The sequence below is a fragment of the Crassostrea angulata genome, chromosome 9 (assembly GCF_025612915.1).
Source record: "Crassostrea angulata isolate pt1a10 chromosome 9, ASM2561291v2, whole genome shotgun sequence".
NCBI lineage: Eukaryota > Metazoa > Mollusca > Bivalvia > Ostreida > Ostreidae > Magallana > Magallana angulata.
In genome coordinates this window covers 8,540,408-8,553,651 of record NC_069119.1, presented here as the reverse complement: position 1 = coordinate 8,553,651, position 13,244 = coordinate 8,540,408, and the positions used below count along the sequence as shown (strand labels likewise).

At 33.4% G+C, this 13,244-nt stretch overlaps 1 protein-coding gene across 5 annotated transcripts in view; it reads left to right on the top strand.

The window, feature by feature from the left end:
* LOC128163279 (tyrosine-protein kinase JAK2-like) overlaps nucleotides 1-13,244 on the top strand; it is a 100,074-nt gene that overhangs the window by 37,360 nt on the left and 49,470 nt on the right. For 4 of the 5 annotated variants that reach the window (XM_052826827.1, XM_052826823.1, XM_052826822.1 and 1 more), the window contains exons 8-14: nucleotides 1,481-1,621; nucleotides 2,033-2,108; nucleotides 3,376-3,498; nucleotides 3,977-4,059; nucleotides 10,896-11,036; nucleotides 11,448-11,523; nucleotides 12,846-12,968. In XM_052826827.1, coding sequence (XP_052682787.1) covers nucleotides 1,481-1,621; nucleotides 2,033-2,108; nucleotides 3,376-3,498; nucleotides 3,977-4,059; nucleotides 10,896-11,036; nucleotides 11,448-11,523; nucleotides 12,846-12,968 — 763 coding nt within the window. The remainder of the gene's footprint in view (nucleotides 1-1,480; nucleotides 1,622-2,032; nucleotides 2,109-3,375; nucleotides 3,499-3,976; nucleotides 4,060-10,895; nucleotides 11,037-11,447; nucleotides 11,524-12,845; nucleotides 12,969-13,244) is intronic. The other variant, XM_052826824.1, reaches the window with a different exon arrangement.

Below are 13,244 nucleotides of genomic sequence, written 5' to 3'. Positions count from 1 at the left end.
ACTAAAGAAAAAAAGTAAAAAAAATTGTCAATATTTATTAAGAAAATTTTCAAAGTCTGTTCTTCCAGAAACCAACTTTAACAACTTATTGTATTGTAAACTTAACCTTTTTTCGTCATTATTACTCCTACTGACTGTACATGTGATCCTTGACTGTGTTTGTGTACATTTGTATAAACTGATTTTGAACCTCAAATACCAGTGAACTGGTCTTGAGTGAATAAAAGAATTGAAAATCTTAGGCCATTCTTTTTTCCATTTTAAATGCTGAATAGGAAATACTAAGTTAAAAATCTTAAGCTGAATGTAATAAACTCATGTGAACAAAATATGACTCGAACCTAGGCGAACTGTGAGCTCTGTATCTTGCTTATAATTCTACGATTGACGCTGAAATTTTGGTTGAACATTAGAAATTCTATATGAATTACAGTATGTATAATACTTGTACAAACAAAATAAAGAATGATATTCTGTATATACCTACTCTCTGGGGCCCCCTCTTTATACAATAAATAATGTGAAATCTACATCAATTTTGATAGTTTTTCAGACACAGGTAAATAAAAACGACATCTTTAAAACAGTTTCCATAGTTCTGACACATTTCTGTTGCGGGAATAAAGTTATTATCGCTATTCCTAAGAAAATATCACAGCGGAAAATTATCCTGGTTTGTACGCGAAGTAAATAACAGCCATTTAATTGTAATGGAGAAGACAAATACAATTTTTGAATGTTTTTAATTTAAGGAATTGAGCACATTGAGGTACAGTTTTCTTCTTCACATCTATACATGTAGGATTTTTAAAAATAAAAAACAATAACTATTATATATATTTTTTAAATACAATAACTAGTAAGTAGTTGATGAAAAAAATGTACCTATATCTTTCATATATTTGATCGCTTTACAAAGGGGGGGGGGGGGGGGGTGGGGCAGAACGAAAATATAGGGAATTGGAAGTTAACAACTTAACAGTGTACTCCTACCAAATGTTTAGTTTTATATCTTGCGTAGGATTTTCTTATTCTGCTAAAAAATAGTATTTCATGAAGGTACAATGTCAAAGATTACGTGTATGCAAAAATAAATGTAAAATTCGAATACTTTACAATATTTATTTTTTGTTATTCTACCGAGGGACCATACGGCACAATAACTTTTGAACGCCCATTGTTGCTCAGGTGAGCGATGTGGCCCCATGGGCCTCTTGTTTAACAGATGATATACGATATTGTGTCAAAACAGAATCCATGAATATCCAAGATCATAAAGTATGATTTTCATTTAATATGATAAAGGTGAAGTCTCATAAGGGTGATGTCTCGTCTCGGTGAGCTTTGAAATCTGTGATTACCTATGTTTATAAAATTGCAATGTATCTCAACTGAGTCAACTCTTACTCTCTATGCTACTTTTATTTGCTGTTTTGTTATTGCATATTTAAATTATTTCATGTTTGTTGTCCTTGTTTAGTTTCCCTGCTAAATGCTGAGGTTGACTGCATGAGAACAGAGAATGCTGAAATGATTGGCCTGGAATGGATTGTGGCAGAAACTGAAATAAAACAAATACTGGAATGTAGGCTGGTCCCAGAAAGTGATCTTCTGAGTGCTGGTATGTATTTGAGTCTCCATTGTCGGAAACCCACAGTCGGTCTCGCTTCAGCGAGACAGATCATGGGTTTCTGTCAATGTCTCATTCTATCATCTCATACTCTATCTTTCTTGTTTCAAAGTCTCATACTATTTCTCTGTAAACATGTCTGTGTCTGGGTGAATTCAAGACGGGGTAAAACTGTTTACAAGTGTAGATGGGCGAACATTACACGGGGCAAAAATAACACAGGCACTTGTTTCTGAGAAAAAAATTTATCCTATAGTATAATAATAACAATTATTATTATACTATATGGTAAATTTTTTTTTCTCAGAAACAAGTGCCTGTGAAAAATAACCATGGATACAGTATCTTTAATGGATGCTTGTCATGATGATGAATCATTTGTCTTGTTCTTGAACATTTCAGGGTTGGACCCCAATGATCTGTCTCATTTCAAAAGATGTTTGGATAATCTGGAGGAAGAGATGATGAAAAAACAGAGGTCTGTTCTTAAGAAAAGGAATACTATCGATATAAACATGTACACTGTTACTACCTGTTAATGTGTGTAAGTTTTTTTTCATCAGAAGATGTGTTTTTTCCTTTTATTTATCATTACCAAGTTATTTTCATTGCTTAAGTTTTAAAATCATTAAAATCATACATTAAATTTCACTTTCCAACAATTTGCTAACTTTTTACCATTTTATTATCTCTTTGAACTCCAATTGCCCTTAATTTTTATGCCTGATAACCTGTGTCAGTATGACTAAATATTTGTCTGTGTTACCTTCATATATTAAAAAATTTTCCATCTCAAGACTTGTGACATTGTCTTATGATATAGTCTTAACCAAATAAATCATTATTTAGGGCTAATATTCAATTGCTTATATATATATATATATATATATATATATATATATATGTATGTATACACGTTCGCCCAGTGACTGAGTTAGACAGCATCTACTACAGTGAAAATTTATATTTACAGCAAAATTAAGTTAGGGATCAGGTACTACGCCTGATTTCAGAATTTACTGAGATTCCAGGATTTATGATTATTCAAAGTTCAAATAATTCCCTGTTTACAGTTGAACTTCGGTATCTCAATTACTGATATCTCGAATACAATGGATATGTTGCAGTGTTCTGATTTTATAAGTATTTTACCCTCAATATCTCGAATGCTCGGATATCTCAAAGTTTTTAAACAGCCCCATTTAATTAGTTCAAGATAACGAAGTTTGACTGTATGTTACATGTATGTCATATAAGGCCAAAAAATAAATGTGTGTTTCCGGTTTCCCGACCTACCCTATTTTTTATGCGCCGACCTTAACACTTTTTATTCCAAATCCAGATTACCAACCGTAATTGGTTTAAACAATAGAGTCTTTACAAATCAGAGTTCAAAAAACGCTTGTAACAATTCAATAGAAAACACCACTTATCAAAGCATTTTAAAGATTTCTTAGTGTAGATTGACAGTATGGATGAAAGTTATCTTAAACTAAAAAAAAAAAAAGAAAAAAAAAAGCCGACCTACCTACCCTATTTTAAAATTTGATGAAATAGGAAACACACATATTTTTTTTTTTGGCCTAATGTCATATACATAGTATTTGTTTCACATTGGCAACATGCAGTTACACTTTGAATTTACAACTGATGAACTGGTAATTGTATTTATTGAATTAAAACACTATTCTGGTAATTGGAGTTTAGTTACCAGTAATTCAATTCTGAATGGTATTGCCTTACAGATATGATGTAGCACTGTCTCATTGTAAAGGCATGAAGGAGGTCTTTGAAGAAAGCAACTTGGAACAGCTGAAGAGTTTCCTAAAATTGAATGATCTTGACATTCTGAAGATAGTGTTCTTTAGGTAAAAGAAAAAGAATAGTTAAAAAGTGGGTATCTAGAGAGGGTATTTTAACTATGCTTTTTTATTTTTGCACAAAAAAAGCCTTGTTAAAAATGTGGAGCACCTCAAAGGGAACCCACATTTTTAACTATGCTCGTTTTTCTAAACAAGCCCCTATGATCCATGCACTGATCTAAATTGGGGGGAGTAGGTGAAGAGAATTGGGTCCTCTTTGCTATGTCTGCAGAAATTTCAGCAAGATATATCTAGTCTAAAAATTTTGAACTAGCTGGTATACCTCCAAAAAGATGTCAATTATTCTAAGATACAGAATTATTAGTCTATACAAATTTCACTGAGGTTATGCCTGCACGATTCGTTCATGACTCTTCATACATGTAGCAAATTGGGCACTGTAGAATATTTTGTATCATTGTTTAAACATTAACGGTGATTGTAAATCTATTCAATTTCTTCATTATTTTAATTTTTGTTACAGAAAAACAGTAATGGCTTCCCCAACCCTTGTAACAGAAGACCCCCCGGGACCTTCAATCATTGGATATGGAGCAGACTCGCACAGTAATCCTGTTTTTTACTAGGCCAAATAATATCAAATCTGTGTTTCTCAGACACTACCCCATAATATCAAGTGATGTCACACAATTCATTGATTAGTTTTTTGACAATGAATGAGTTAAATTGATAAGATAATGGTAGGAGTAATCGTGGTAGATAGGACTTGCTCTGCCTCATGGGTTAATTTATCTTAAAGCTTGGTCATACACAGATCTAAAGAGGGCAAGGTGGTCTGGACTACGTTTTAAGATTCAGTCTCAATAAAATTTACATAGCAGAGCTACCAAAAAGTTGCCTTGGAATTGGAGATTCCCACAGAGCCCCACTGGACCAGCAAAACAAAAATCTTCCTCAGATCCCCTACAATCTAATCAAAAATAGATTTTTGATCCGCTCCTAATAGATCGCTACAATCTAATTAAAGTAGATCTTTGATCCGCTCCTAATAGATCGCTACAATCTAATTAAAATTAGATCTTTGATCCGCTCCTAATAGATCGCTAAAGTGTAGCAATCTATAAGGAGTGGATCAAAGATCTAATTTTAATTAGATTAGATCCCCTACTGAAAAAGTTCTGGATTTGTGTATATTGTCTTTTAGAGTGTTAGATTTGTAAGTCAGCTAGAACACATATATTCAAACCTTAGCAGATACTGTATCTGAGTCTGTTAGGTTAAAGAGTTCACAATGTTGATGCAGTAGATTGTAGTAAATGTGTTGGGATAATTTCTTTTACTGGAGGAAGGAGGACATAAAGGCCTATTCTCAGGACTTTTACTTTGTGAATTTAATAAATTTTAGAATCTGTATCAAAGTTATTACTAGTCATATCTTACCAAACTTGCATGGATGATGCATCTGGACCTACTTATGGACTTTAAAGACTTTGATGCTGAATCTGGCCCCTGAATTTCAGATGCTGGAGAAGGTCCAGGTTTTTGGAGCAGGGTAAAGTTTTTGGTGCAGGTGCCCTTTGATATCAATTTCTCAGTTACTACAGGTCTTAATTTTACCAAACTTGCATGGATGATGCCTGTTATAATACTAATCCACCTGACAGGCTTGAATGCTGAATCTGAGCCATAGGTTTTGGAGGAGATTGCAAAGGATAATATTGTATCATATGATATGTTTTTGTACAATATTTAATGTAGTATCATATATAATATATTGTAAGTATTATAGGATACAATAATTGTATTTTGTATTATTGTATTGATAAACATTGTATCTTATAATATCGTATGAAATGAATATATGATTATCTTACAATTTTTATACATATGAAATACAATATTGTGTCAAAACAGTATCTATGAATATCCAAGATCATTAACTATCATTTTCATATAATATGATAAAGGTTGTCTTGTTAAGGTGATGCCTCATAAAGGTGATGCCTCGTCTTGGTGAACTTTGTAATCTGTGATTACCTATTTTTAGCTCACCTGAGCAAAAGGCTCAAGTGAGCTTTTCTGATCACAATTTGTCCGTTGTCTGTCGTTGTCCTCGCCGTCGTTGTAAACTTTTCACATTTTCATCTTCTTCTCAAGAACCACTGGGCAGATTTTAACCAAATTTGGCACAAAGCACCACTAGGTGAAAAGCTCAAACTTGTGTGGAGGCATCCTCAGGTAGTGTAGATTCAAGTCTGTTCAAATCATGGTCCCCGGGGGTAGGGTGGGGCCACAATTGGGGGATCAAGTTTTACATAGGAATATATTGAGAAAATCTTTAAAAATCTTCTTCACAAAAACTATTAGGCCAGAAAATCTCAAATTAGAATGGAAGCATCCTCAGGTAGTGTAGATTCAAGTTTGTTCAAATCATGGTCCCCAGGGGTAGAATGGCGCGACAATTGGGGGGGGGGATCAAGTTTAACATATGAATATAAATAGATCTTAAAAATCTTCTTCTCAAAAACTTTTAGGCCAGAAAAGCTCAAATTAAAATGGAAGCATCCTCAGGTACTGACAGGTAGTGTACATTCAAGTTTGTTCAAATCATGGGGCCACAATAGGGGGATCAAGTTTTACATAGGAATATATAGAGAAAATTTTTAAAAATCTTCTTCTCAAAAACTATTAGGCCAGAAAAGCTCAAACTAAAATAGAAGCATCCTCAGGTAGCATAGATTCAAGTTTGTTCAAATCAAAGTCCCTGGGGGTAGGGTGGGGCCACAATGGGGGGATCAATTTTTACACAGGAATCTATAGAGAAAATCTTTAAAAATCTTCTTCTCAAAAACTATTTGGCCAGAAAAGCTCAAATTTGAGTGGAAGCATATGCAGATAATGTAGATTCAAGTTTGTTCAAATCATGGGGGGAGGGTGGGGCACAATGGGGGGATAAATTTTTATATAGGAATATATAGAGGAAATCTTTTAAAAAAAATTCTTTTTAAAAACTATTTGGCCAAGAAAGCTCAAATTGGTGAAACCATCCTCAGATAATGTAGATTCAAGTTTGTTCAAATCATAGTCCCTGGGGGTAGGGGGGGCCACAATGGGGATAAATTTTTATGTATAGAGAAAATCTTTAAAAATCTTCTTCTCAAAATTATTAGGCCAGGAAAGCTCAAATTTGAGTGGAGCATCCCCAGATCGTATAGATTCAAGTTTGTTTAAATAATAATCCAGGGGTAGGGTGAGGCCACAATGGGGGATGAATTTTTACATAGGAATATTTAGAGAAAATCTTTAAAAATCTTCTTTTTAAAGACTATTTGGCCAGAAAAGCTTAAACTTGTGTAGAGGCTTCCTCGGGTAGTGTAAATTCAAGTTTGCAAAATCACAGTCCCTAGTGGTGGGGCGGGGTCATGATGGCGGTTTGAATTTTTACATAGGAATATATAGAAAAATTTTTTAAAAATATTCTGGGAAAGTTTTCGGTTCAAAACTCAGTACTTAGTGTGAAAGCACAGGTTATGCAGATTTAAGTTTGATTAAACCATGATTCCCTAGAGAAAAGTGGAGGTACAAAATTTGGGGGGGGGGGGGGGTATATAGGAATAGAGAAAAATCTTCTTACAGGCACAACAACAAAAGGGGCTTGGTATTTACCCCCAAAAAAGAGGTGGATAAAAATTGGCAGATTTTCAATTTTTTTAGCAAGATCTACTGTACTCAGTTGTCGAGATATTTTGATACTGTAATGCTAATTTGATCAGAATTAAGGCAATTGTTGCTCAGGTGAGCGATGTGGCCCGTGGGCCTCTTGTTTATTTACTATCAAACAACTTTTATTTGTGTGTGTCAAATTTTTTTCAATGTACGTGAGAGCCCTCTTCATCGCAAATATTTCTCGCCACTAACCAGTCCTCAAGTGTCTCCTGTATTTTGTCACTGGAAAATCTACATCTTGGTATTGAAAGTCACATGTAGTTGCCATCAAACAGTTTGTTTCGGTAAATCGCTATTTAAAGTTGTCGTGAATGAAAGTTGATTTACAGTACTGTACAACAATGCAGAAAAGTGTCACCAATTTAAAAGGGTGAATTTGTAGAGTTATAAGTGTGGTAGAGTCAGGTATACTGTGGAATCATTAGATTTCGTGGTGGCTCAATTTTCGTGGAATTCGTGGGTTACTCTCATCCACGAATTAACGTCCTCCACGAATTATATATTAGGGTTAAAAAGTCATATTTCGTTTTGTAGGTATAAGAAAATACACGAAATTACATCCCCACGAACCTATAAAATTTCAGCAATCCACGAAAATTGGCCCCCATGAAATATGATGATTCCACAGTATGGCATTCCTACTAGCTTTGGTCAGTGGGTTGACCCTTCAGCTCGATCTGTAGAGTGCTGGACTGGTGTTCCAGAGGACCTGGGTTCAAAACCCAGCAGAGGCAAAAAGTGTCTGTTTCATAAGATCGTTCTAAAAGTTTATTCTCCTAAGTTTTTAGCTCACAAAGACGAAGTCAGGGGGAGCTTATGCGTCGGCGTCGGCGTCCGGCCCTGGTTAAAGTTTTTGTTGCAGGTCCTGTATCTAAGCTATTACTTGTTCTATCTTCACCAAACTTGCATGGATGATGCATCTGGACCTACTTATGGACTTGAAAGACTTGGATGCTGAATCTGAGTCCTAAATTTCAGATGCTGGAGGAGGTTAAGGTTGTTGGACCAGGTTAAAGTTTTTGTTGCAGGTGCCTTTTGATAGCAATATCTAAGTTACTGGAGGTCCGTCCTTCACCAAACTTGCATGGATGGTGTGTCTTATGATACTGATGCACCAAACAGGCTTGAATGCTGAATCTGAGCTATAGGTTTCGGATGTTGGAGGAGGTTAAGGTTTTTGGAGCAGGTTAAAGTTTTTGTTGCAGGTGCTCTTTGATAGCAATATCTAAGTTACTGCTGGTCTGTACTTCACCAAACTTGCATGGATGGTGTGTCTTATGATGCTGATGCACCAGGCAGGCTTGGGTGCTGAATCTGAGCTATAGGTTACAGATGCTGAAGTAGGTTAAGGTTTTTAGAGCTGGTTAAAGTTTTTGTTGCAGGTGCCCTCTGATGATTATATCTTAGTTAAGTACTACTTGTCCTAACTTCACCAGACTTCTATGGATATGATACTGATGCACCAGACAGGCTTGAATGCTGAATCTGAGCTATAGGTTTCGGATGTTGGAGGAGGTTATGGTTTTTGGAGCAGGTTAAAGTTTTTGTTGCAGGTGCCCTTTGATAGCAATATCTAAGTTACTGCTGGTCTGTACTTCACCAAACTTGCATGGATGGTGTGTCTTATGATACTGATGCACCAGACAGGCTTGGGTGCTGAATCTGAGCTATAGGTTATAGATGCTGAAGTAGGTTAAGGTTTTTAGAGCTGGTTAAAGTTTTTGTTGCAGGTGCCCTCTGATGATTATATCTTAGTTATTACTTGTCCTAACTTCACTAGACTTCCATGGATGGTGCGTCTTATGATACTGATGCACCTGACAGGCTTGAATGCTGAGTCTGAGCCATAGGTTTCAGATGCTGGATATGGTTAAGTTTTTTGGAACAGGTCACATGTTTAATAGATAAATCACTATTTCTACTTGCATAGTTGACTAAACTCTAATATGAATGAATCACAGAGGAAGCTTCAGATGCAGAGCTTGATCTCCATTATCAAGGATGCAAAAAAATATATCTTAGTTATTACTGGTCCTAACTTCACCAAACTTGAATGGATGATGTCTTATGATACAGATGCACCTGACAGGCATGGATGTTGAATCTGAGCCATAAGTTGCGGATGCTGGAGCAGGATAAGTTTTAATTGCTAGTGCCCTCTGATGATGATATCTTAGTTATTACTGGTCTGAACTTCACCAAACTTGCATGGAAATGCGTCTTATGTATACTGATGCACCTGACAGGCTTGAATGCTGAATCTGAGCCATAGGTTTTGGATGCTGGATGAGGTTTAGTTTTTTTGGAACAGGTCACATGTTTTATAGATGATAGCTTGCATAGTTGATTTAACTATATTATGAATGAAACGCAGAGGTTGCCTCAGATGCAGAGCCTGATCTCCATTATCAAGGATGCTAAAGAAATCTCCTACCTCACTCAAACCTGCTCGATAGATAGATGTGTTTGTTGATAAATGATATAACATGATTCCTATGATATAGTATTGTATGGTATGAAACAATATTGTTTAATATGATACAATATAATATCATATGTAATATTATAAAAAGTTATATGATACGATATGAAATTGTATCAATTTTTTTGATATTTTATGTTATGATATTGTATCATGATATTGTTAAGTATAGTATTGTATATTATGAAACAATATTTTATAATACTATATTGTATTATTAATTTATTATTTTATCACATGATACTATTACATAAGATATTGCAAAATATAATATTGTATCCTATGATACAAAATTGTAAATTCTATAATATTCTATCATACGATATTGTATAATATGATATTAGTTTCTGTAATATAGAATTATATCACATGAAATTGTATAATATTATACTGTAATATTATATAATATCGTATCATATGATATTGTATGATATGATATTGGTTTATAACATGATATATTATCACATCACATGAAATTATATTGTATGATATTGTAAAATATATTATTGTATCATATAATATTGTATTATATAATATTTTACTTTATCACATAATATTGTATCATTTGATATGATACAATGATGTACATATCAAATTATATTGTATCATATGATACAATATCATATTATGTATCAAAAATGATACAGTATCATACAATATCATACTATATTATACAATATAATATCATATGTTTCAATATTATCATATAATATGATATTGTAAATAATATAATACTTTATTGTTTTATATAATATGATATTGTATTATGTGATCAAATACAATAACGTATAACACAATACAATGTCATATCATACGTTTCAATATCATATCTCATCATTGTTTATTATGATATTTTATTGTATTATATGATATATGTTGTAAATATGATAGGATGCAATATTTAATATTATATTATTGTATTGATTTACATATGAACATATGATCATCATACAATTTTTTAACAGATGATATACGATATTGTGTCAAAACAGAATCCATGAATATCCAAGATCATAAAGTATGATTTTCATTTAATATGATAAAGGTGGTCTCATAAAGGTGAAGTCTCATAAGGGTGATGTCTCGTCTCGGTGAGCTTTGTAATCTGTGATTACCTATGTTTATGAAATTGCAATGTATCTCAACTGAGTCAACTCTTACTCTCTATGCTACTTTTATTTGCTGTTTTGTTATTGCATATTTAAATTATTTCATTGTTGTTGTCCTTGTTTAGTTTCCCTGCTAAATGCTGAGGTTGACTGCATGAGAACAGAGAATGCTGAAATGATTGGCCTGGAATGGATTGTGGCAGAAACTGAAATAAAACAAATACTGGAATCTAGGCTGGTCCCAGAAAGTGATCTTCTGAGAGCTGGTATGTATTTGAGTCTCCATTGTCGGAAACCCACAGTCGGTCTCGCTTCAGCGAGACAGATCATGGGTTTCTGTCAATGTCTCATTCTATCATCTCATACTCTATCTTTCTTGTTTCAAAGTCTCATACTATTTCTCTGTAAACATGTCTGTGTCTGGGTGAATTCAAGACGGGGTAAAACTGTTTACAAGTGTAGATGGGCGAACATTACACGGGGCAAAAATAACACAGGCACTTGTTTCTGAGAAAAAATTTTATCCTATAGTATAATAATAACAATTATTATTATACTATATGGTAAAAAAAATTTTCTCAGAAACAAGTGCCTGTGAAAAATAACCATGGATACAGTATCTTTAATGGATGCTTGTCATGATGATGAATCATTTGTCTTGTTCTTGAACATTTCAGGGTTGGACCCCAATGATCTGTCTCATTTCAAAAGATGTTTGGATAATCTGGAGGAAGAGATGATGAAAAAACAGAGGTTTGTTCTTAAGAAAAGGAATACTATCGATATAAACATGTACACTGTTACTACCTGTTAATGTGTGTAAGTTTTTTTTCATCAGAAGATGTGTTTTTTCCTTTTATTTATCATTACCAAGTTATTTTCATTGCTTAAGTTTTAGGTTACCTTAAAATCATACATTAAATTTCACTTTCTAACAATTTGCTAACTTTTTACCATTTTATTATCTCTTTGAACTCCAATTGCCCTTAATTTTTATGCCTGATAACCTGTGTCAGTATGACTAAATATTTGTCTGTGTTACCTTCATATATTAAAAAATTTTCCATCTCAAGACTTGTGACATTGTCTTATGATATAGTCTTAACCAAATAAATCATTATGTAGGGCTAATATTCAATTGTTTATATATATATATATATATATATATATATATATATATATATATATATATATATATATATATATATATATATATATATATATATGTATGTATGTATACACGTTCGCCCAGTGACTGAGTTAGACAGCATCTACTACAGTGAAAATTTATATTTACAGCAAAATTAAGTTAGGGATCAGGTACTACGCCTGATTTCAGAATTTACTGAGATTCCAGGATTTATGATTATTCAAAGTTCAAATAATTCCCTGTTTACAGTTGAACTTCGGTATCTCAATTACTGATATCTCGAATACAATGGATATGTTGCAGTGTTCTGATTTTATAAGTATTTTACCCTCAATATCTCGAATACTCGGATATCTCTCAGTTTTTAAACAGCCCCATTTAATTAGTTCAAGATAACGAAGTTTGACTGTATGTTACATGTATGTCATATAAGGCCAAAAAATAAAATATGTGTGTTTCCGGTTTCCCGACCTACCCTATTTTTTATGCGCCGACCCTAACACTTTTTATTCCAAATCCAGATTACCAACCGTAATTGGTTTAAACAATAGAGTCTTTACAAATCAGAGTTCAAAAAACGCTTGTAACAATTCAATAGAAAACACCACTTATCAAAGCATTTTAAAGATTTCTTAGTGTAGATTGACAGTATGGATGAAAGTTATCTTAAACTAAAAAAAAAAAAAGAAAAAAAAAAAAGCCGACCTACCTACCCTATTTTAAAATTTGATGAAATAGGAAACACACAATTTTTTTTTTTGGCCTAATGTCATATACATAGTATTTGTTTCACATTGGCAACATGCAGTTACACTTTGAATTTACAACTGATGAACTGATAATTGTATTTATTGAATTAAAACACTATTCTGGTAATTGGAGTTTAGTTACCAGTAATTCAATTCTGAATGGTATTGCCTTACAGATATGATGTAGCACTGTCTCATTGTAAAGGCATGAAGGAGGTCTTTGAAGAAAGCAACTTGGAACAGCTGAAGAGTTTCCTAAAATTGAATGATCTTGACATTCTGAAGATGGTGTTCTTTAGGTAAAAGAAAAAGAATAGTTAAAAAGTGGGTATCTAGAGAGGGTATTTTAACTATGCTTTTTTATTTTTACACAAAAAAAGCCTTGTTAAAAATGTGGAGCACCTCAAAGGGAACCCACATTTTTAACTATGCTCGTTTTTCTAAACAAGCCCCTATGATCCATGCACTGATCTAAATTGGGGGGAGTAGGTGAAGAGAATTGGGTCCTCTTTGCTATGTCTGCAGAAATTTCAGCAAGATATATCTAGTCTAAAAATTTTGAACTAGCTGGTATA